The 25,662-nt window shown below is 36.1% G+C and overlaps 2 protein-coding genes across 3 annotated transcripts; one reads left to right on the top strand and one right to left on the bottom strand.

Moving 5' to 3' along the window:
• Positions 1 to 852: 852 nt before the first annotated feature.
• LOC587704 (microsomal glutathione S-transferase 1) lies at positions 853 to 5,190 on the top strand. Its single transcript, XM_003729048.3, has 3 exons — positions 853 to 1,074; positions 3,323 to 3,417; positions 3,995 to 5,190. The coding sequence occupies exons 1-3, from the start codon at positions 946 to 948 to the stop codon at positions 4,236 to 4,238; spliced, it is 468 nt and encodes a 155-aa protein (XP_003729096.1). The 5' UTR covers positions 853 to 945; the 3' UTR covers positions 4,239 to 5,190.
• A 6,414-nt stretch (positions 5,191 to 11,604) lies between these two features.
• LOC587732 (neuronal acetylcholine receptor subunit alpha-9) lies at positions 11,605 to 25,065 on the bottom strand. 2 transcript variants are annotated; one of them, XM_030988930.1, is made up of 9 exons: positions 25,002 to 25,065; positions 23,083 to 23,269; positions 21,192 to 21,367; positions 19,925 to 19,969; positions 18,856 to 18,965; positions 18,359 to 18,545; positions 17,236 to 17,593; positions 15,767 to 15,929; positions 11,605 to 11,965 (listed from the first exon to the last, which is right to left on the bottom strand). In XM_030988930.1, the coding sequence occupies exons 2-9, from the start codon at positions 23,156 to 23,158 to the stop codon at positions 11,731 to 11,733; spliced, it is 1,350 nt and encodes a 449-aa protein (XP_030844790.1). In that variant the 5' UTR covers positions 23,159 to 23,269; positions 25,002 to 25,065; the 3' UTR covers positions 11,605 to 11,730. The 2 variants fall into 2 exon arrangements, with proteins under 2 accessions (XP_030844790.1, XP_792536.4); XM_787443.5 differs by lacking the exon at positions 25,002 to 25,065 and having other exon boundaries at positions 23,083 to 23,442.
• Positions 25,066 to 25,662: the final 597 nt, after the last annotated feature.

Here is a 25,662-nt window from a genome sequence, read left to right as displayed (position 1 = left end):
ATAAACCTTATCCAAGATTCCATTTAAATTATAATTGCGTATTGTGTGGTTTGTAGTTATACATGGCATGGACTAATCCAATGGAAGAACATTCATGTACAGAGAACTTAGAGAAGAGACAGCAAAAGATTCACACACATATGTAGAGACAAGGGGGTGAGGAGAGAGAGAGGGAGGAAGAAAGAGGAGGAGGAATTGGGAGAAAGGGAAAGAAAAAGAGAGAAATTAGAGAGGGGTGCAAAGAATAAGAGAAGAGAGAGCGACACACACATATATGGGACAAATGGATAAATCAACACCTAAATAATTAAGACAAATAAATAAATGAATGAACGAATGAATTAATAAATACTTGAAGAAAAAAATAATGGTGATTAATTGATTAATAAACGAATAAATAAATCAATTAAAAATACATAAACAACACATTCCCATTAGTTAAATTATAAATATGCTTGCGCCTCGAGACACGGCCCCCGTCTTGTTTAGTTTTCACTAGCCTTTTTTTGTTGCCGTCCCTCGTCACAAAATGGATTAACCCGGACCTTGGTATTGCGTAATCAGTTACCGTTCCCACTTCCTACCTTTATGTAGTCTTTAAAAGCAGACTATAGTTTGACATTTAATCTCAATTATTTAAAATTTTGAGCATATAGCCAACTAGTTCAGTCTCTGGCTGTTCTAAATAAGAAGAGGGGCTAAAGTACAGTGCTTATTGAGCGCAGCCTTTGTACAGTTTCCTAATTCAGACCCCGTCTTATGCATTACGACTCACAAAGGTTTGTGTGTGCAGACTACGCTCCCCGCCCACTTATTGCATCTTTTCCATTCATATAATAGCCCCCTTGCTGTATATAGTATTCTGTCTAAAGGTCGAATGCCACAATCCAGGTGTAATGCCAAATTAACTGTGTCGGTCAGTTGTTGTTTATACATTCTGAAATCATGGCATCTGCAGCTTTGTATTCATTTGAAAATGAAATATTCTGCCTTTTCGCGACCTATACTTCCATCGTTATCATCAAGATGCTAGCAGTCGGCATTTGGACATCGAAATACCGTTTTCAAAATAAGGTATGTACAGGTTTATATTCTCAGATTTCTTTACTGATACTCATGATACTGACCAAAACTGAGGTTTGTGTGCTTTCTTATCGATCGCAATCTCTCTTCCTTTTGTCTTCTTTCTCAGTAATCTTCTGTTATTCGTCCTTCTCTTATATCCTGCTATCTATTCTTCGTTCCCCCTTTTCAATAGGCCTCTTTTTATAGCACTTCAGAAAAGTCTTTAGTTATCTTTGGGCGTGGTCGTACGGTAGTATCCTATTAATTAGTATATCCATGATGGGTTAGAATTAAAATGTCAACGTCTCTGTACTAGTGTGCGATTACAATTCTGGTTGAGTAAAAAAAAAGACGGGGTACTAAACAATTCTACACTCGAGTTATAGTAGTCTACAGTGATGGAGACAGCAGATCAACTGCTAATTAACTCATGTTTCAATCATTTATTGCGTTTATGCTTTGTAATAATTTGTAATGCGACGAAGCCTACATGACTTATGAAATACATTTTGTTGAAGTCGCCACACGATTGCTTGCTATTCAGTCTATTTTACAATATCTGCACATGATTAACACTTAACCAAGAAAACATCACACCTTGCATCAAACAAGAAAAAACACAAAGAACACAAGAAGAGTTGATAACACTTCTTTATTATTCTAATATCGAAATGATTTGTCTCTCCAAAATACTTATTTCTGTTTTCTGGTAAATTATATCTTAGTCGAGTCTGTCAATAACAAAATGAAATTCCACAGTAAAAATAAAAATGATAGTACAAAGTTTGTATCAAAAAAATTGTATAGGCCTAGCTACATTGTGAATTTTCTTTCCAAACATAATGTAGCCTATAGAGGAGTTAACCGTATTTTTACCTTTATGTTATTTGTAATGTGTTTCATGGCTGTAGAATGCAAATACCATATAGTATTGATGACTTTCCTTATCTATAAGAGCATAATATACAGGTGTATCTTTCTGTGATCATTCTCTGATGCCCTTGTGTGTGTGTGTGATCACAGAGTGAGTCACGCGTGGTATATTGAGGGGTTTAGCGTCTGAAATTTGAGCATATAACTAAAAATGAGGGTACTATGATATAATGGTTCTTTTGTTCCACTTTCTCGAGTCCCTACCCAGATGTTTAGAAAGTTGCATGTGGCTCTTATTCCTCCAATTGAAATACATTATCTGCTTTAGAAAACAAACACTAATAATGATATCGGAAACCCTTATTGGATGCACATATTTATTCTATAAATATGACGTGGCCAGGATCATGCTTATAGTATTTTCTTAGGGTTTACATGATTATTGGCGTTCTCTATGTTTTATTTATGGTGATTGTTCCAGTAGGAAATTAATTGTTTCATGAAAAAAGTAGTCACCTATCACAATTATTATCCCCGATTTAGTGGGGCGCAACGGCCCGCCCCCCTCTTTTGAGATCAAATTTTACCTAGTACACAACAACCATAAATGCTTAGAATAAATATTTATACAATTATTCTGAATGATAGACCGTCCTTTTATTCTAGAACATTCTTGAATCACTCCTTTCGTCAATGGTCAATTACAGTGCCTAAGAAGGTGCATTATATTCAAAGCAAATTAGATCACTGCGGCCACGAAACAGAATGTGAATGAATAAAGAGCATTATAGCATGCTTACAGGTAATTGGTTAATTGCGAGAAATGCGCTTCCCACTGAGAGTCCGAAATTGCCTATTAAAATTGGTTTGCAGACGGGTCTCATGATTTTGAGGGAAAAAAATGGATTTTCCCCCTTTCTTATAAGATGGACAGAAACAGGAGTGCAGTAAAGGCATACTGCAGGCAAAAGCGGTGGGTGGCCCATCCCGTGGCACACATGCCCATTTTTAACCGAATCGACACCCATTTGGAGATGTGAAATTTAGCTCAAAGAAGCTGAAAAGTTGGCAACGTAAATATGAAATATCGAAAATATAATGTATATATTTCTCTGTTTTTGTGTGTGAGACAGGGGAGCCGATATTCATGTCATGTTTTATAACATAAACATTATTGCGTCTAACCATTGCATTACACCTTTTAAAGAATTCTTATTGATGTTACGATAATTGCAACGAGCTGTAATATTATAGGGGTGAAACATTATTAAACGCTTATTTTAGTTCACGTTGTTTTTTTTTTCTTTATTTCTTTCTTGCTATTTACTCTCTGTCTATCTTTCTTTCTATTTCTTTTTTGCTTCCTTTCTGTCTTTCTTTCCAGGTATTTGCCAACCATGAAGACTTAGCCTTAGCCCGAGACGACAGTAATAAACTCAAACCTATTTATGATGATCAAAATGTAGAAAGACTTAAAAGGTAAGAAAACCTGTTCAATATTCTTCTTTTTATTTTTATTTTATTTATCTCTCTCTATTTAAATAAAATATTACTACTACTACTTCTGCTACTACCACCACTTCTGATACTACTGCTACTACTACTACTACTACTTCTACTACTACTGCTACTACTACTACTTCTACTACTACTACTACTACAGGAATTACTACTACTACTACTATAATAATAACAATTATAATAATAACGATTATAGTAATAATGAAAATAATAATAATAGGACCAACAACAATAATAGCAATAATAATATTAATGATAATTATTATTATTAAAAAAATAAACAAAATTAACTGTTTTTTATACTTAAGTAGAGGTTAGTACAACTCACCCCCCCCCCCCCCCCAAAAAAAGAAAAAAGCATGACAATTTTCCCGGGAACTGTTTCTCGCAACTCGGGGTGGAGCAGAGGGGCGGGGTTACAGTAAAAAGAGTAAATTTATTTTCCTTTTCTAGAGTAAGGGAAGGGGCGGTCGTATTCTTATATTACATAGACCTAGGATAAGATTGTGTGATTTTTTTCTTCATTCCTTTACAGATGCCATGTAAACGATCTTGAAAACATCGTTCCTTTCATTGCATTGGGCTTGCTCTACGTAGCAACAGAGCCTACCTTCAATGCAGCTTCGCTTCTCTTCCGTACATTCGCATTCTCTCGAGTCTTCCACACCATAGCCTACCTCTCACCCCTCCCGCAACCCTCCCGCCTGCTAGCTCATGTCATTGGGGTCATCGTCAACGTTGCCATGGCTGTTTGCATCATCAGTAAAGGACAGTTGTAATGATTATAAAAATATGTAATACCTCAGTCACACCAACCTGACTCCAGGGTCCCGGTTCACAAAGCCTTTTTTGAATGCCAAATGACAAAAATCAGTGACAAATCTGTTGATAACCAATCAGAAGCAAGGATTTCAGTCGTTTGTCACTGATGACAAGTTTTGTGAAACGCCCCCCCCCCCCCAGACCGAGGGTAGTGTCATTTTGTGATGGCATGTACGTAGTCGATCTCGTGCCGATGTCGTTGGTGTGACTTGAGGCCTAAGGACAGTATTCATGACAAAAACGCCACTTTTTTTGTCTACGCATCGTTTTTTTTTTAATGATATTTATTTTCCATTGTTGATTATGTATTGCTTTGTTTTTAATGTTTCGCAGACAGTCGTTAAATATCAGTAGTAATTGTGTATTCAAAATTCGATAAGGAAGAGCAGGTTTCTCCCTTGATTGGGGGGGGGGGGGGGGGGGGGTCGATGTTAATTCTTACCACCATGATATACCTCTGTATAATTATGATAACTATTTTTATGTGCCTTTAAAAGAGAGATGATATACCTCTGTATAATTATTATAACTATTTTTATGTGCCTTTAAAAGAGAGGGGGCACACATCGGCTACAGTCCTGGATACGCCACTGGAAGTAGACAAACCTAAGTTTGTTTTATTTCAAAGAAGATCATAAGTTTAGGAAATCAGCTGATATGCCTATGCTTTTTTGTTCGTGGTTGAGTAAAGGGTTCGTGTTTTGTTTTGTTCGGTTATACTTATTTCATTGGTAAAATGTTGAGGAAACAGCGAGTACCCATACGTATAACAAACAATATGTCATAGAACAGCATTTCTGTCAGAGGTGACGTGTTTGCAAACTTATGCCATAACAATGATGATGTGTTTTTATACAGATTACTTGGTAGTCAGAAAAATAAATGACTCATTAAGATTGTATACATGCATACCTAGTGTCTCTTCTGAATATAAATATCGTGGCTCTCTGTAAGGAAGATGTGTTTGTTTGGAAATTGAGTAACAAGATGCAATGGTGTGGGTTCTTGGAAAAGTTGTGACGTGTTCTGTTTAGTAGTAATACCAGCTAGAAATGTATAGATAGATAGTTAGTTTATTGCTTTCCACAGTATCTCATTTTACAAAGATTGTATGTACAACATATTGAAAAATTAGTATAATATTCATGTACATACAATACCGCGGTACACACTATTCAGACAATTGAGATAAAGTGACGGAGCCTATGGAAAAGCAAAGCTTGTTGTGGATAGGCTCCTTAAACTACAAATGACATAATTAACTTAAGTTAGGTTTATAAAATACAAATACAAGCTAAAACAGGGAAAGGAGAGAGATTATAGGGATTCATTAACCGATACTCACAATTACTTACACAAAAAAGGGAAAGGGAAGGGAATATATAATTATCTGCAACTTATTGAAACAATAGTTTGTTCCCAATATGAGTATAATATCGACAGTATAGTTGGCATGGCCATATACTGTTATTTACTCATTGTAATCAACAAAAGTATACTGCTTGGAGACAAAAATAGTTAGGAATCAGGAATGACAATATGTATTCAAATAATGACATTTCGATTTTCTTCTGAATACATGAACTTACAGACCTTTTAACCACAGAATCGACAGAATTCCAGAACTTGGGACCTTATATATTAAGGTATGTTGAGCAAAGCGTATTCTCGTTCTAGGAAGGTTGATAGGAAAACGCCTGTAGGGTCGGATAGTCGTGAACTTGATTTCTTTTCTTAAACAAATATGATAGTGCCTGGGACAGTTCGTTGTTTTTCAGCTGAAACAAGTCATTAGGCAGCCTCATTGTAAATTAAAAATATCCTGAACTCTCAGTACCTTAGTATGAAAGAAGAGAGGGCTCGAGTGAGTACGAATAGGTACATTGCAAATCGTACGTATTGCTCTTTTTTGAACAACCAGGATTTTGCCCGGTTGGTGTTCAATGAACTACCTCAGGCAAGTATACCATAGTTCATGTAGGGCAACATTAAAGTGGACTGAACAATGTAATAAATTCGAAATAAAAGTACATGTATAACTAATATTGTTTAACATGATAGCCCTGTGCCCCTGTATCATATAATACATCTAAACTGCATCACAGCAATTGTAGAATAACAACACCGCATTATGAGGTTAATACAAACTTTAAAGGTATTACAAAGTTTTGGGAAATTTCGAAAAATGGGTGGATAGTGATTCTTTACAATTTTGATATATTTGGATGCCCATGTGGATGTAATAGAAGCACTAGAAATTTTAGCCCCTAAAACGCTTCTGTTTTCAAGAAAAATTGAATATAAAGATTTACCGGTGCTCTCGGTAAATTTTGATAAATTTCAAATAGCTCCTACGGCCGTACTATGGTAGCTACGACCATGAAAATCTCAGAATATGTAGTTGTGGTATATAATTTTCGAACGGGAATAGCTAGTCGGTCGATATTAGTCAAGAAACATTTTTTTATAGCTTAATTAATTTCTTGACCTTGAGAGGGAGCTATACAACATAAAGTGATTATCATTTATATTTTCATAACTTAAGACTCGATTTCGACCGCGACGACGATCACTGAATATTGTAGGATCATATGCTTCCAATATGTTCATTTGAACCAAATTCATGACCCCATACCAAAACTTTGTATTACCTTTAATATAGATGGCCAAGACTGAGTGAAATATTACTTCGACGTATACAATTAGACCGACCAATTTTCATAAACAAGATGCCACTTCTGAAAATCCGCATCTTTTAACAGCTGTAACTTAAAGTTTTGGTATGGGGTCATGAATTTGGTTGAAATGAACATATTGGAAGCATATGCGATCCTACAATATCCAGTGATCGTTGTCGCGGTCAGGCGCGTAGCCAGGGGGGGGCGGTGGGGGCGGTCGCCCCTCCCAAAACGCCGGCCAAAAAAAAAAAAAGAGAGAGAAAGAGAAGAAAAAAAAAGAAAGAGGACGTAGGAAGAAAAAGGGAAAAGGAGTCGAGAACGGTACAATGAATCGTCAAAGCTTCCGCGCTTCGCGCGGGAAGGGGGAAACTGAGTTCAAATTAAGAAATATGAGTCGGGAAAGGTACAACGAATCGTCTTCTTTCTCTAAAAATTTAAAGAAACATCAAAGCTTCGCGCGAGAGGGGGGGGGGAACAGAATTCAGACAAGGATTAAGAGTCGAGAGAGGTACAACGAATCGTCTTCTTTCTCTAATAATTTAATGAAACGTCAAAGCTTCGCGCGAGAGAGGGGAGGGACTGAATTCAGACAAGGATTATGAGTCGAGAAAGGTACAACGAATCGTCTTCTTTCAAAGCTTCCGCGCTTTGCGCGGGAGGGGGGAAACTCCCCCCTCCCTGCACCCACCCCCCTAGGGAGCGCGCTTTGCGCGCTCTTTAAGTGATTCGCACGCTTTGCGTGCTCACTACCGCCCCCCCTAAAATGAAATCCTGGCTACGCGCTTGGTCGCGGTTGAATTCGAGTCTAAAGTTATGAAATTGTAAATAATAAACTCTTTATGTTGAATAGCTCCCTCTCAAGGTCAAGATATTAATTAAGCTATGAAACAATGTTTCTTGACTTAAATCGACCGATTAGCTAATCCTGTTTGGAAATTATATATCACAACTACATATTCTGAGATTTTCATGGTCGCAGATACCATTGTATGGCGGTAGGCGCTATTTGAAATTTGTCAAAATTTAAAGGGAGCACCGGTAGATTTTTATATTCAATTTTTCTCAAAAGCAGAAGTGTTTTAGGGAATACATTTTCTAGGGATTATAATACATCCACATGGGAATCCAATTATACCAAAATTATAAAGAATCACTATCCACCCAATTTTCAAAATATCCCAAAACTTTGTATTACCTTTAACACAAACAATGTTTTACGGCGGGTTCGGGTGGATAAATGGAACGAACATCGGTCTGTCGATTTTTGTCACACGTACGCTGTATATTCATCCCATAACCTGGTCAGTGGGAGTAAAAGCCTACAAACTCGCTCGAATCCTAAAAAACTATATATAAAGTAAAATATATACAGAGAGAATCTTTTCAAAAATTTAATTTCATACAGAAAACTAAAATGAAGAAAAAAATAAAGGGAAATGAATATACACTTAACGTACATCACTAGATTGATAGCAAAGCGGAATATATGAAATGATATAGAACAAAAAAAGAAGCAAAACTTATGAATCTGATTTCAAGGTTATGGGCAAAGTCCTGGGTATGCCTCATTACGTTACCAAATTTTATTGATATTTTTGTTTCAAGTTGTAGTTGGGCTATCAGCTTGAAACAGTCATCAGGTATATTTTAGATGTGTTCGGTCACGTATGTGATAAAATTAGCTCGGACTTGCCCTAAGAGATTGGGGTTGTTCCAAATATGAAAAAAAAAAGTGACACATTCGCCTTTCTATGCCATGTAGAGGTGTTGTGGTCTAGCGGATAAGTCATTCGACTGCAGATCACAAGGTACGGGTTCAAATCCCAGCCCGACACTAACGTCCTTTGGCACTAAATCTACATGTGTCACTCTCCACTCAATTGTTATATGGGTACCCGATAGGATGCAAAAGTAGTTTGCTCAGCATTGTGAGCGTCGGTAAAATCTACCACTACTACTATTACTACTACTTCTACTACTGTCATTACTCTACTAATACTACTACTGCTACTTCTATTCATAGTAGTTCTACTATTAAAACTAATAATAATAATAGTTCTACTACTACTACTACTACTACTACTACTACTACTACTACAACTAAACGTCTACTACTAGTCTACTGTTACTAGTGTTGGTAGTAGTAGTAGTAGTAATTGTAGCATTAAAAGTAAAAGTAGTAGTAGGAGTTTTAAAATGTGAACACAAATTATAAAAGGAAGAATAAGTCAATCCCGACGTAATGCCTAAATTATATGATTATTCGCTGCAATCCTGTTTGGTATTACTTTTATTGAGACTTCTCGTATTCTTTGAAAGTATGTTAATTTACACTGGCTGAAAAAATTACATTGACAAGTGAGTCGATACTCTGATTACGACACGGTTTTAATATGGAAAATAATCATGAAAATAAGGAAAGTTTTATTTTCTAAAATTGATGTGCAACATTATTACACTTTGTGACTTCCTTCTCAATTTACATTATTTGACAATGCTATGAAATATAAATCTGAAAGCTATTAGTAATAATGATTTTTTTTTAATTTTAAATAAATAAGCAAATTGAGAAAAGTAAGCAGCCTTGCTCAACACAATCATGGGCGTGGCTAAGCGTGCAACAACATACGTGATTCCAATTTGATCATTGTTGAGTAATCAATATATCTAAAAGAGAATGTGACGCTGTAAAGAAGTTCATTCACTTGTATTTCAATACAAAGGTTTGGGGTTCGAATCTCAGTATGGTCCTATATAGCGTCCTTTGGCAAGACATTAATCCACATTTGCCACTCTTCACCCTGGTGTAACTGAGTACCTTGTAGTTACTGCAGTAATGATAATTGCAGTGCCTTCGGGAGGATTATACGCATTGAAGCTTATGAGGCTTCCCTGAGTAAACATGATCGTTATTATGATTACTATTATTTCATTATCATTTTTGTTATCATTATAATTATTATTAGTGTTTTCATTAATATTATTACAATATTTAACATTATTTACGTTATTATCATCAATATTAATATAATTCTCATCATTATTCTTCTTCTTCTTCTTATTATTATTATTTTTATTAATTATTAATACAACTGTTAATATTGCCATAATCCTTATCATAAAAGAAAAGAAAATGAGGTACATCGATTACACTATTAACTATATAATATAAGAAATATATAATAATAATGATAATGAGTATGTAAATAAATGAAATAAATAATAATGATAACAACGAAAAAGAAAGAATATCGAGAAAAAGAAGTAAAGTGGTAAAGAAAAAAGAAAGATGGAAAGTTCATGTGTTGTCAGGCCTGGTTCACTTTTTTCGATATCAGTGCTCATGTAAACAAATTGTGCTCTTCACCAAGGAGATAATTATTATCTCCTTAGTTTCTTGTTCCGAGACTACTAAAACACAAACAATACTTACATTCCAAGCTTCGAGAACTTCTCCAGTGTTTAAACCAATTACCACATTTTATATACCAAAGTTATAGAATATTCGTTATAGTTTGTGATGATTAACATGCCTTTCTACTTCACTTCATTTCCTGCATCACAATTATCTTTAAATAAAATTAGTTTCCTATTGTCCTTTACGTTTTTGTTACTCATTTATTCCTTCTTCATTTGTCATAAAAAAGCACATTTAAAAGAAACAATGATATAACAGTTCAAGAAAAGAAATAAAATATATGTAAACAATAAATATAGGGAATATAAAAATACACAGAGCAAAGGTCAAGAGAGTACACAGATCAATAAATGCCCCCAAAGTATTATATTTATCATTTGTTATGTTAAAGTGAGAAAATATCACGTTAAAAATCTGGAATTTTTAATTTGAAAAAAATAGTTTAAAAATTAGTATTGGATCTAATCTTTCTTAAATATTAAAAATGATTGATTCTTAGATGCTGCTTGTAAGTATCGGCTTGCATGGTGATGTAGATATACAGTAGGCTTGCGGGTGCACCATGTGTGAGAGAGAGAGAGAGAGAGAGAGGGGCCGAGGATTGAGGAGTCCTGAAAAGGACTCTTGGTAATTTTTCTGAGGGTGTCCTGAAAAGGACTGTTGGTATAGTCTTGAAAAAGACTGTTGGTTATCTTTCTTAGCTTATAGTTCTAAGGAGAACTATAGCGCTTGGAGAGGATGAGTGGCGGGAGTGGCTCGACGTTTCGAACAGGTTGACTATCCGTCGTCAGGAGACGACGGATAGTCAACTCCTGACGACGGATAGTCACTCCTGATAGTCACTCTCACTCTCACATGGTGCACCCGCAAGCCTACTGTATGAATGATTCTTGCTCTAAAGGTTGAAACAAATAGACCAAGCACCACGTGCATATTTCTTGGTAAAACAGTGTTCGGTGGAAAATACATGGGCTGTTTGTCGCATAATAGGACACCTGGGGGTGTTTCACAAAGATCCTAATTTTAACTTATCTCTAAGTTGGACTTAACAATTATGGAAAGCCGTCAGTAGCACCTTTGAAAATATTTTGTAAAACTTATTTTAAAAGGCATAAAATGTTGATTTAAATCATGAATATTTTCAATTATGATGAGAGATTTCATGTTTTTGATGTGGAATTTATAAAAAGTCTAAAATACTTGAATATTTGCTTTTTATTGTATATTTTATTTTAAGGCTACAAATGGCTCTCCATAATTTTTAAGTCCAACTTAGAGTTAAGTTCGACTTAGAATCTTTGTGAAACACCCCCCAGCACAGTAGCAGTTAGAATGCACGAATCGTCACATTAACTATATTCCCATAAGGAAACTGATGAGAGCATACAGCAATGTGCCAAGCATACAGAGAGAGAGAATCGTTCCGCAGAAGGAGTCAAATGCCAGGGCCGTTTGTTTCCATAAATATACATTTCTGTCATCCATTTCTTGATCATCGTCTGCCTTGGAACTACTTTTATTTACCTCCGTTTTCCCGTTCATAAAAACGATGTCCGTGATGTTGGGTAGAGAGGAGCTGTAAAATTTCCTGTGATTTAAAGTAAATAGTGTATTAAATCATTAGTGAACAAAAAGTACTGAAATACTTTAAACAAATACATGCTGTGGCATATCGGTATTAAAAAAGATCATGGTTACATACTGGTGTTAAAAAAAATATATTGGACGGAGAAAAAGATTTGAAGAGAACTATTCAATACGTAATGTAACACTGCTAATAAATTTTAAGTAAACAAAATATTTTTTCGCTAAAAAAAAGGATGTTCATTTAACTTTAATTAATTTCTTTCTAAATTTACCACCACCATTTTAGAAAAGACCATTACAATACCAGTATAAGAGTTGCTATGTCCGACGTATTATAGCATCACCAGGAAAAGAAAGGTAATATGGAGGTATTGTTCGAAAGAATGCAATTCTTTTGTGAGCATGTGCTGAGCCAGGGGAAGTTACATACCACTGTCTCATGTTAGCTCACTAATTGAGAGATGATGTCATTATATTTCGTTAGAGCTTAGCAGGTCTGAGAATTTTATTTGTTTTAATATTTAAACATATATGAAATATATCTAGATGTTTGAATAATAAAATTTGATTTGTATGCAGCCTTGCGCATCAACAGGAATCAACTTATATTTGGATGTCGCCCGATCTTTAAGTAATGTGCTTTCAATTTGCATTTCAAGTTTCGAGTTTTATTTGTTCCACAGTTTACACAAAGTATAGACATACATATAAAATAAAAATTAAACAATGTGGGACCAAAAAACAAAACAAAAAGTGCTCTTACCCCACCCCCGCTTGTTAGCCCCCCCCCCCCCTTGACAAAATCCTGCGTACACCACTGCATGTAGTATATATGAGCACGTCTCAATGATTCTCAATTCATATGATAGATCTTCAGCCTTTTCACGCACAGCTAAAATTCATCGTATCTAGAGATGATTAATTAAACGTATTTAACTCAACAGTTTTAAACAGCTTTATAAAAAATCCCTGTGTGAACATCGTTTATAAGATGTTCGGATAGATACGAAGTCGCGATTCATACGCCCCTCAAAGCAGGCTGCAGATACGAAGTTCGTATCTAGAGAGCTTGACATTTTGTGTGTGAACGGTTAAACGTGTTTTAACTGGATGGAGCGTGCGCTTTGTTTGATATGACATGACCTTCAATGCGCAATGGCACTACTGCGCTTTTTAAGAGCAGTAGTTAATCACGAAATTCTTATTTTAAAGCCCTTTAAACTAATCATGTGTATAGAATTTTAGCTGTGTGTGAAAAGGCTGTAAGCAGAATGTGAGAAACCTAATAAAAAGCAATGCATCTACACTTTGCTTTTATTTCTTAGCATGAAATTTCGACAAGCATTCTAACTCGGATATGTTGACCAAATCCATTTCCGACAATCACCTGCGAATAATTAGGGGAGGCAGGGGAAAATTATCCTCTCCCTCTGTCTCTAATATTTATCATTGATAAACCTTATTTGCACATCCAAAACATTCTAACTGCGCAGGTAAACGTGTTACTCCTGTTCATATTTTTAGCATGTTTAGGCTCATCTAGCCTACCTGAGTTGCCCGACCCCTTGAAAAAGCCAGAATTTGTGACATGCAACCTTCTCCGCCAACACCCACAAAAAACATTATGTGTACGTATATATATATATATATATATATATATATATATATATATATATAATATTTATACAGGGGCGGTGATCGCGGGGACAGGTATCCCCCCCCCCTGGAAATTGTAAAAAGTTGAGAAAAAATGTATAACAAGTACTGACTGAAGAGTGCAGCATTTAGACTCATAAAAATGCAAAAATCTTCTGGCTCGATCGCTACGCTCCCTCGTATAATATCCCTTAAAAAGTAAAGTGAATATTGTAAAAAAAAATCTCGCTTTTCGTCGTCCCCCCCCCCCCCCCGGTCATGAAAAGAAATCGCCGCCCCTGTATATATATATATCGCCACCCCTGTGTGTGTGTGTACCGTGTGAGTAAAAAAAAAAGTTTACACCTAGAAAATTGCTAATTACTTTTAAAATCATCTATGAAGAGTAAATTATTATACATCTTATGAAAGAGTGTTTTATCCCAAATCATTTGGTACCATTTTTGTGTGTTATGTGTTCACGCTTGGATGAACAGGTGGCATTGTTTCGAGAGGGCACAAATCGACTTGCGCCAAAGTGGTGCCTACAGTATGTATTATGTTGGGATTAGCGGAGTGAGAGAATGGATTGAATGTATCAAATGAAATGCATTGCATATGTTTTTTTGCAAAGGGGAAAGTCACACACACCCACACACACGCGCTCAAATGTTCATTGATATTTGATATTCGATATTTGATATGTGTGGCATGATTAATTTTGTTAGGAATGTTATTTGGATCTGCAAAGACCGAATTAACACCCAAATCCCAATTGTTTTATTCAAACATCACATAGGCAACTTTGGCGCAAGTCGATTGTTGCACTCTCGCAAACCATGTCTCCTGTTCATCCGAGCGTGAACACATACCACACAAAAATGGTACCAAATTATTTGGGATAAAACACTCTTTCAAAAGACATATAACAGTTTAATGTTCAGCGATGATTTTTTTTTAAATAATGAGCAATTTTCTAGGTGTAAACTTTTTTTTGACTCACACTGTATATATATATATATATATGTCCTTTCATTGCACACTCTAAACTAGCATCCAAAAGGGTTGAGGAATGACACTTTTAATATGGGAGATTATCATCTTTCACTTGCCGGATTCAACACTATAAAGGTTGACTCCAAGATGTTTAAAATGTTTCCATTTTTAAAATGATGCCCTCCTCGAGCCGTTCAAAAGGAAGCTTTAACGTGCAACGAGAAGGTGAATTTAAAAAAAAAGAAGAGCATTCTCGCTTTCTCGTCTGAAACAAGGCGCCTTGGCGAGTAAAACAAGTCGCCTTCTCGCTGCCCGTTTAAAGGACAAGTCCATTCCAAAAATAAATTACTTTCAATAGAAGTAGAAAAATCAGACAAACCAATCAAAAAAAGTTTGAGCAGATTCGGATAACTAATAAGAAAGTTATGAATTTTAGAAAAAGTATGTAAAACTATCATGGAACAATGAAAAGCACAAGACAAATTGGGAACTCACTCATCAGTCTGTGACGTCGTGTCCTCACTATCCACTAATTATTTCTATATATTGATAATATAAATTTCCTATTTCCCCCCTAAGAATCTTATTTCTTCACACCAGCATCCAAGTTAGATTGATGTTAATATGTTTTTATGTAGATGCACTAATATAGAGTTGTTGTTTTTTCTCCAGTGAAATCATGAAAAATGTGATTTTTTTTTTTATAAACTATTTATATAAAAATCAATAATTATGAATATATAATATTCAGAAAAAAGTATTGATTCTTCAAAGTTCATAAAAGATTTTGTGAAATGTCATGCACACAATATGATACAAATCATATAACCTGGGCAAAGGTGTGGGGAATCAATTTTGGGGGATAAAAAGGGAAATTAATGGGATTAAACTATATAAAGCAATTGATAAATAGTGAGGACATGACGTCACGAACTGAAAACCAAATTGGCAATTTGTGTAGTGATATTTATTGTTCCATAGGTTTACATATTTTTTCAAAAATGCATAACTTTCTTATTAGTTATCCGATTTTGCTCAAACTTTTTTTGATTGGTTTGTCTGAGTTTTTTGCTTCTATTGAAAGTAAATTATTTTTGGAGTGGACTTGTAATTTAAGGTTCTGTACTTTTATGCGTTGATTTAACCTTGAGTTTTAGAGTGTACCTCTCACCTCATATAATTCTTGTTCTTTCCCTTACTTATCCAAGGCATGAGCATCTTGATGGCCAAACGCGGAGGGATAGACGTTGCATCGTGATGGTACATACGTAGGACCAATACAGAGAAGAATACACTGCATCCGCTCACGACAACCAGCATGAAGAAACACGTGACTGGAGATATAAAGGCAGAAGCACAGAGGGAGGGAGAGAGTAAGAGACAGAGAGAGAAACAGAGTGAGTGTGTGAGAGACAGAGAGAGACAAGGACACAGAATATATATATCCGTTTGTCTTGCAGAGTAGAAAAGTGATGTTCAACACTTTTTTTTACAATATTTGTTGAAGTAGTTTTCAGTCTTAACATTCGAAATCGGTGTGATAAAGCCGCAGTTCTGTTATGTTCTAAGTAGCCTACACATTAATTACCAACAAAAATAACATTTGTTCCCAAATTAGCCGCCGCCCCCCCCCCCCCGCCCTTCCCCACCCCCACCTGCCATAGAATCCTGAAAACAATATTGGAAGAGGCCATGAAATATCAACAATTTAATAGATATGATTTATTTTGATTTTAAATCAATAGTTCGGAAATAGAATTTTCATTTTCTTCTCGACCTGCTTTTACTTAATTTCTTCTATTCTGCCCCCGCTCGATTATAGGGGGCAGGTTCTTACATAATGCTTTGGCAACACAGGCTCCATGATTTATTTCGTCAGAGATAGGCTTTTGGTGCGTGTGTGCGTGCAAGTGTGTGCGTGTATGTGTATCAATATTGAACACGTTTATTTAATCAATTGTATGTTATGGTTTGTATTACACATTTGGAGAAATAAAACAAAATTGTTAAAAAAAATAATTAAAAAGTGTATGTTTGCATGTGTGTGGGGTGGGGTGGGTTAGTATGTGTGTGGGTGGGTGAGTATGTGCGTGGGTGGGTGGGTGAGGGTGTTTGTGTGAGGGAGGGAAAGGGAGGGGGCAGGGAGGAGCAGGCATTGCTCCAGTAAAATTACATCCGGATTTTTTTTTTTTTTTTTTTATATAAGTGAATAACATTTACAAATGACATATATATTATGTTTAGGTACTTACACGTTTACTTTTTTGCTAAATTATATATATACTGCAAATAAGTTTTTGTTTAATTATGTTTGTGTAAAAGCAATCAATATTGAACACGTTTATTTTATTCAATTGTATGTTATGGTTTGTATTACAAATTTGAAGAAATAAAACAAAATTGCTTTGAAAAAGAAAAAGAAAAAAAAACGTGTTTTAGGTTTAGTGTTAAGTTTAGCTTCACGAATAGAGTTTGGTTCAGGGTTTAGATTAACTTGATACATAATTCAGTAAGCATGGTTATAGTAAAGATTATTGGCTGCAGATCTAGGTACCCGAGCGTGTATCATATAGCCGCCCCATGCCCCCTCCCCTACCTCACTGTATTAAAGTTAGTCGTATTTTCTTATTGCGGACAAACCTATGATGGATCTTGGTTCACCGATGGGCGGCATGCTATCACTGACCAGCTGCTGGAAGAGAATCAGAGCCAACAGGTTGGTGACGGTGAATGCGACCTTCTCCCCCGAGTCAGGATGAAGCCAGAAACCAACGAGCATCAACGACGTCAGGAAAATAGCAGGAACGATTATATTGGAAAGAAAGAAACCGTATTCTCGATCGAAGGTCAGGGTATAACGGATGTGGTCGTTGGGGTAGGGACAGCAAATGTACCTGAAGCTGAAGTTCTCAGGTTTGAAGTCTGTCATAGACCAGATGCCATTGCGGACGTACCGCATCTGCAAGGCATCCTCGTCATTCTTAGCAAAGAAACGCATCTGAAAATTTAAATCAGAAGAAGATTACGAATTATGATGACAATTTTGATTTTGATACGTCTGTCGTAATTTCGCATTACTCTGAATGGTGTTTAAACTTAAAGATGCAGGATTGGTGCATATAAGGGAATATGAACAGGCCTACTATAAGTCTTGATTGATATGAACATCAGAAGATAGACCTAAAAAATAATGACGGTTAGGCCATTCAGAGGATATGAAAAAATTAAAATTGCTGAAAAAACAAAAAATAATACTTACAGGAGATATTTTTATTTCAATAATGTATATACAGTAGCTGCGCTATGAAAATTGATCTAATCATTATTTATAATGATTATGGTTGCAATACTCGAAGCAACTGGTGAGAGGCGGTCACGCAATATGACGTCTCTGGAGGAATCTCGTGTAACATCCACCCCCCCCCCCCTCCCGTTGTATTTTCGTTTGTGAATTCTTAATTCCATTATATAGGCAAATAGCAGCATGAGAGCAATGTCTTACTCATACTGGCAAACTGCGTTATGATAGATAATTAAATAAAAATAAAGTTTGGAAAAAAAATGAAAATGAAGAAATCTTGCCCATGATTCTAAGGATCTTCTTAATCTTCTTTCTTTCTCTCTTTTTTTCTTTCTTCTTCTTCTTCTTCTTCTTCTTGTATTTTATTTTTCTTTCTTGTATTCTTCTTCTTTTGTTCGTCATCTTCGTCTCAGCCCCAATCAAATTCAAATAATATTTTGGCGTGCACCTTTCGCTACTTACCTTGCTTTCGTCCAGTGTCCACGGATAAAAAGTGAGGACACACTGCTGTGTGTCGAACGGGAAATACTGTATGTTCATCTTACATGCACTGGTGGTGATTGCCGGAAATAGCCAGTCCATCGCTCCGGTGTACTGGACGATCACAAACGTGTCGGCCTCAGGAATACTGATGAAATCGCGGTCCAGACTGATTTTGAGGTACGAAAATGGAAGAAGTTACTTGGATATAAATATTATTTCTTGCTTGTTTGTGGCTTATTTCCGTGGTTTTTGTCTTCATATATATATATAGTTTTGCAAATTAATGTGCCATGATTTTAATATATTTATGGCGTTGATGCCTTTTTATTCTGTGATTAAACGGGGATATTGATCCTCATCCAGGTACGAAGGTAAAGCCTCCGCTCAACCAGGAAGTTCCAACTCTCTGGTTTAATCAAGATTGGTTTAATTACATTAATGACCACGTGCATATAACGCTAAAAATCATCACTTACTCTTCATCTAAGACTACATCAGGTCTCCAAACTTGATTCGTCTTGAGTGTGATGTTGTAGATACCACCATTCTCATCCGGGTCCCATTGTAGGTACTCATCTGTCCATTGCTATTACCATGGAAACGATAATGATTTAAAACTTATCATCTTTTTGTGCGTGTGACTTCATTTAATTCCGACTTGATATTTGATGGCATGCTATCTTTATTAATTTTCAGACGAGGACGTTATTATCTGTGTTTCCGTTGTGGGTTGTATTTCAAAGCCTCAAATTTGCACAACACACACACGCACAGACGCACGCACGTACACACACAAACACACACGCACGCTCACAGAAGTGTATGAATTTGAAAGACTCGATTACTGGTATGAATTACTACATGCATTTTGAAGACGCATATTAATGGGCTCTCATGGGAAATTCGACACAATTCGGGTGTTTACCCAAATTATGTGCTGTCAATCACTAAGATTTGTCTTCAGTTTCATGACCAACAGGCCTTACGTAATGCTTTGAATTTTCCACTCATATTTAATATGGTACAGTCATTATCTTTCATTTCCCTTTTAAAGACTCTCCAAGAAAGACTAGGAGGTATTTCGTGATGGGACTACGGGTTTGATGTGTGCAGACTTGTACACCCACCGTAGTATTTCTACCAAGTCTGGTGTCAGCGAATTATTACCTTCTGCACATGGACACTGATGATCCACTCCATTTGAAGCTTGTTATTTACACTATCTTCTATCATGTATATTAGAGAGCAAGTCCACGGCATGTCAATACATTACCAAATATTATGGAATGGTATTACGGTATCATACATGATTGTAACAATTTGACAAACAGGCTGATCCGAGCTCCAACTATTAATGCTATCAGCTAGTATAGTAGTCAGATATACTACAACTTAACACGTTTGAGGGTGGGACATGGCACAGCTAAAATAGCTTGGATTTTGTTTATGATATAGAAATACCGTCTGTGCAATTGTATTACATGAGAACATTCTCCCTCTCTCTCTCACATGGTGCACCCGCAAGCCTACCGTATAACATCTTACCAGTCTCATATTGGAGCGAACTGTGACCATCTGATGTGTTTCATCCTGGAAACATGGTGAGAGAGAAAAAATATTTAGAGATTATGGGGAATTACAGAAAGTGGTTCAGGCATTGGGCATTACGTCAAAGAAGTGATGATGATAATAATACAAATAATAAAGATAATGATAAGGATGATAATAGAACTAATAATAATAATGATGATGATAATAGATCATGAACTACAAAATGATAAATAATAATACAATAATTGAATGAAGAATAAATTTGTTTCTATGCTGTTCATCATGAGGCCCTGCTATTCTTATCATCCCCAGCGATTGCCAGGTACCCATTGATAACTGAGTGGAGAGCGGTGGTTTAATCTCATGCCAAAGGCCATTAGTGCCGGGCTGAGATTCGAACCTGAATTCAGGTGTCTTGTCAGTGACAGCATTTTTATCATTTACTGATCCTATTTTTAGTATAACTGTATTGCTCGAGACGAACATTATGATCTAAGGGAATTGGACAAAGGACATATCTTTTAATTTAGGCGAATTCTATTATGAGAACATTTTGTCGTCTTCTTCTGTGTGCTTTCTTGCTTGCTCCTAAAAAGATGTCTACAAGTTTAAGCCTTCGGGGGAGGAGGGGGGCCCCCACTGGTTTAATTAGGGAATTTTAGATTTACACGAGGAAAGCGTGGACATTGTGTTAAGGCACTGGGTCGTGCCCAGCAGTGCCTTAAAAGGACGTCACATTACCTTAAAAGGATGTCACACGTGGCGGTCCACGTTCTCGTCGTGTAAATCTAAAAGTCCCTATTACCATCTGCTAAGTACCCTTCGTAACACTAATAATAATAATAATAATAGCTCGTTCTTATAAAACGCTTTTCAGGACCGGAGGTCCTCTCAAAGCGCTTTACAGATAAGTATATTATTAGCCCGGTCATTGGATTCAGGCCTTGACCCGCACACAATATATGCACATTCTCCACTCCCTGGGGAGCATTACAGCCAGGCGTCATTTTTACAAGCGCACACTTGCTAATCTAACAACATTAGCTTTCGCATCCTACCGGGTACCCATTTAACACCTGGGTGGAGAGTGGCAAATGTAGATCAATGTCTTGCCAAAGGACATTAGTGCTGCGGGACTTGAACCACGGACCTTGCGATCCACAGTCCGGTGACTTATCCACTCGTCCACAACACCTCTACTAACCGTAAACCACTCGCTCCCTGGAAAAATATTCCCCAAAGCAACGTGATCTACCCTTACCAAGGTGATTAGCTCAAAGAGGAGCATTCTGAAAAAGACTTCCACTGGTTGGAGGTGATCCTTGACAGGCCGAACAGAAGTGTCGCCATATTCCGAGAGGAGATTCGCAACTAACTCTTTCTCCGTCGTGATGTTGCTTTCTGCCGATAACGTTGTGTTGACGTCTACTCTGTGAGCTGTAGCAGAGGGGAAGAGGGCGATTTATTAATCATCCTTTTATTTCACATACAGGAATTCAGTCTGGGAATTCAGTTCCTGTTTCGATACTCGTTACCTCAGACAAAATAGGAACTGACTTTAAAAATAGAGAACATGATTATATATCAATGTTCAAAACAAATGACAAAAAGTATATGAATATGATAAAGGACATCACAGTTGCATGACCGAACTGTCAATTTTCTTGGACCAATTTCAAACCAGAAATTTCCTTTTTATGCCTCCGCCTTCCATTGGTGGTGCAGGAGGCATTATGTTTTCGGATTGTACGTCCGTCCGTCTGTCCGTCCGTCTGTATACGTCCGTCCCGCTTTCTCGTTAACGCGATATCACAAGAGCCACTTGAAATATGAATTTCAAACTTGAAGATAGTATAGCTTTTGGAGTAACTAGGTCAAAAGTCACAGAGGTCAACTTATGAAATTCCAGGTATTGGCCTCGTTATGATGATATCTCAAGAACTACTAGAGATAGGCTTTTTGTTTTCATCGTGATATGTCACGCTTTATCAGCGTTAACAAATCTACACTGGCAAGAAATTCACATCGGGATAAAAAAAGATCCAATGCGGGAGAAGAACAACTGTTAAATCACATTATTCTTTTGACAAAACATATGATTTTTAGATATAGTTCAACTAAAAATAGACCCCCAATTCCTCAAGAAATTAAAAAAGAATTATAGAAAATAGGCAAGAAGAAAAGGAATTAGCGGGGGAGAGGGGCACTTTAACACTTCACTTTAGAAAATGGGACAACTTCTACAGCGACGGCGAGGCAAATATTTCTTTCTCAGACTCATTTTTTTTAATAACATTTTTCAAAATCCAACAAATGTTAAGCTTTGGAATGAAGGGGGGATATGTAAGTATGTGTGTCTGAGTATGTGAGCGTGTGTGGTGTGTCTGTCTGTGCGTATAACGCTTTGATTTATAATATTCAATCAGTATAATTAATTTGAAAACATTGTGTACTGTGTATTAAACTATCTTATGTTATGTAAATCAATGAAGCTGTTTGTTTATTTGTTTTTACATATTTTGTACTGAATGAATACAATTAGAAAATGCTACAAAAAAAACACCAAAAGTCCATCCATTTCCTAAACTGAATTTAGGGCCTGGGTATATAGGAGACGCAGTCGCATTTATATCTTTTAAAATATTTTTTAAGTATTCCTACGACGTGTTTAAAGTTCTCATTTTTTCTGCTTATATTCAGAATCATCTTGTATCGCGATTGGATTTACCGTTTCTCTTGAACAACGTCACAATCTGTTTTCCCTCTGTCTTTCTGTTGCCGATTGGTCTACCCGTCTACTATCAACATGGTCTAATAACCATTGCGTCTACTTACATTTGGACTAATCTCAATTAAGTCTACTACCCATTTAGTCTATTGTTTATTTAGTCTAAATGCAAGTTTGTCTAACGTCCATTTCGCGTGCTGTCCATACGGTCTACTCTAATAACCATTTGATGATGATTATTATTTATTATTAAATGATTATTAGACTATATGGGTAGTAGTAGTAGTAATAATGATGATAAGAGTGTTAATAATACATGAAATAATATCATTAATAATCATCATCATCATCATATACCACCACCATCATCATCGTCATTGTCTTAGTATATGCATGATGCAAAATGATACGAAATAAGACCTACCTTTTGTAATATGACTTAATATCAAGTAGTTTAGCAGAAGCCAGGCCATTACAAATTTGAAGTGTACCGGGTCCATGCTCTTGAAACTCCGAGTAAGACTTTGGAAAGAAATTTCTGCACAAGTTTGAAGTCGCTAGGTAGTTAAATCCGGGGTTGAGTGAGATAGGAATGGATTCCACCGCTGCAGCTGGAGAAAGATAACTCTATCTGTTTGATTGCTGATCATGAATGCGTTATTCGTTAACATTACAACACCCAGATGAGTCTCACGGAACTCACGTCTACATGAAGAAACGTTCCGCTTTTGGGAAACGAAACATTATGGAACCGGATAAGGTCGACGCTATAGAATCTTATTCAAAACAAGGATTTAATAGCAGATCGTGTATCAATAATTGTAGCAGAATAGGAGAGAGCGTATACAATGAGGCAAACATAGGTTGTGTTGTTGCTCGCCGAGTCGTTAAAGAGAGCTTAATGAGGATTAGACAGTATAGATCCTGATTCGAAGGACATCATGAAGAAACACTGTATAATGTTGTCACAGATCGATGAAGCGTCCAAACAGGACTAAACCACAACAAATACCGATTATTTATCATTAAACAACTTTAAAGGCACACTGTCCTACTTGTAGCTACTTGCTCCCTCTATATAGAAAACTTCCCAAATTGGTGCCTGTTGGTCCCCCATGATCCTCTTTTTCTTATGTTAAATGAGAGCTGAGTTAATGAGATAGCCACCTGTCACAGTGACCTCGTTGGCTCGCTGTGTGGTCTAATCCCTTCTAGCTGCAGTAGTAACGCCTACCTTTAAAAAGAAGGGTAGCCCAATCAGCAAATAAACTTTACTGGTTTTCGTTGAGACCCTTCATGACACAAACAAGTATATACATTTTGCAAACACATCAAAATATAAATCAATATAGAAAATTACAAAATACGACTTTAGCAAACAAAAAATTGCAAACCAGGTTATATAAGGATTTGAACATAGAGAATAACGAAATGAGTAATATGTATAACAAATGCCATATATCCTAATTGAAGCAAACAGTGAAATATTAAAAAAATAATAAACAACAGCAGCAACCACTTTCCTTGCATTGCCTTATCCTTTGTTTTCATAGTTTTTTTTTTTTATTCATTTCTCTCATAATGAAAAATTGTACATAATTTATAACATTGTATACAAACTAATAAACATATTTTTAACATAGATCTTAATCAATTTGAAAATGAACTTTTACATTTACATACAAGGTTCCAACTAAAGTTAAACATTTACAGATGAAAAATATTCACATAAACAAAATTATATGTTCACCCCCCCCCCCCAAAAAAAAAAAAAGTCGCAAATAAAGTTTGTACTATTTTCTCGACCAGTTTGATCATAAATCTCTTTTCTACAATATTCTGTTTTCCTCTTAAATTTCCTTTAGAGACAAAAAAAAAAGTATATATAAAAAAAGAAAGAGCTAGAAAACACCTACTACCCCCGCCCCACACAACATTTAAACACATAACAAGTACAACAGTATACCAAACACACACCAACATACACATACCAACATAGAACGAACAAACTCCTTGGTGGTCGATCACCTGTGAAACACGCTTGGTCCAGTTATCGTCCACTAATGATGCAAGAAGGTCCTTATTCATGTCTAGGCAAAGCCCGGCAAAACGTGAGGTCAGTGTCATTAGTATACATCCAGTACATGTACATTTGGTTAGTAACAGATTGCGCTATTACTAAAGTAGTCTTATGAGCAGTTGAGTTGGCAGATAGGGGCGGGACGATCTTTTTGAACACGGTATAACAATAATGATAATAACAATGATGATAATAACATATATATATATATATATATATATATATATAACAAATTTTAAAAAATACGATAGGGTCTTATTTACCTATGGTAGCCGCATCACGTTTCTGCTCTCCCGGCGGGTCCTGTATTTATGCCAATTCTTGTTTAAATGGTTTCATATTTTCTATAAATCGAATACGTTCGGGTAATTTATTCCAGTTTGATGGACCTGTGACAAGAAATGACTTCTGGAAAAAGGTCGTACGAACATGTGGCATCCTAATTAGCATCTTATTTATTCTCCTTGTTCTCCGAGATGATATCGCTTTAATATAAATAAACTTATCACCGAGCACTTCAGGTGCAGCTTTATGTAAACATTTGTGAATCATGCAACAAGATGCTCTAAAAAACAGATGATCTATTTTCGGCCAGGATAGAATTTCACAAATTTGTTCAGATGGGGTTTCCCAGGAAAAACGAGATATCATATATGCTGCCCTCTTATGTAATCTTTCCAGTTTACTATGGTTTGCTTCAGATCTCCCTGACCAAACGGTACAGCAGTACATTAAATGGGGCACTGCAAAAGCCCAGTACAGTTTGTTCAATTGTGCTTTATCAAAATAATGTTTACATCGACGAATAGTTCCTAATTTCTGTTTCACAATTAAAGCAATACTTTCGACATGTTTTTTGAAGTCAAGACTGTTATCAATTATAACTCCCAAACATTTATATGTATATACACATTCCAATTGGCA

The sequence above is a fragment of the Strongylocentrotus purpuratus genome, unplaced genomic scaffold (assembly GCF_000002235.5).
Source record: "Strongylocentrotus purpuratus isolate Spur 01 unplaced genomic scaffold, Spur_5.0 spur5_contig_841, whole genome shotgun sequence".
In the NCBI taxonomy this organism is placed as follows: domain Eukaryota; kingdom Metazoa; phylum Echinodermata; class Echinoidea; order Camarodonta; family Strongylocentrotidae; genus Strongylocentrotus; species Strongylocentrotus purpuratus.
Note: the sequence above shows the minus strand (reverse complement) of the source record. Positions and strands in the feature narration are given on the sequence as shown.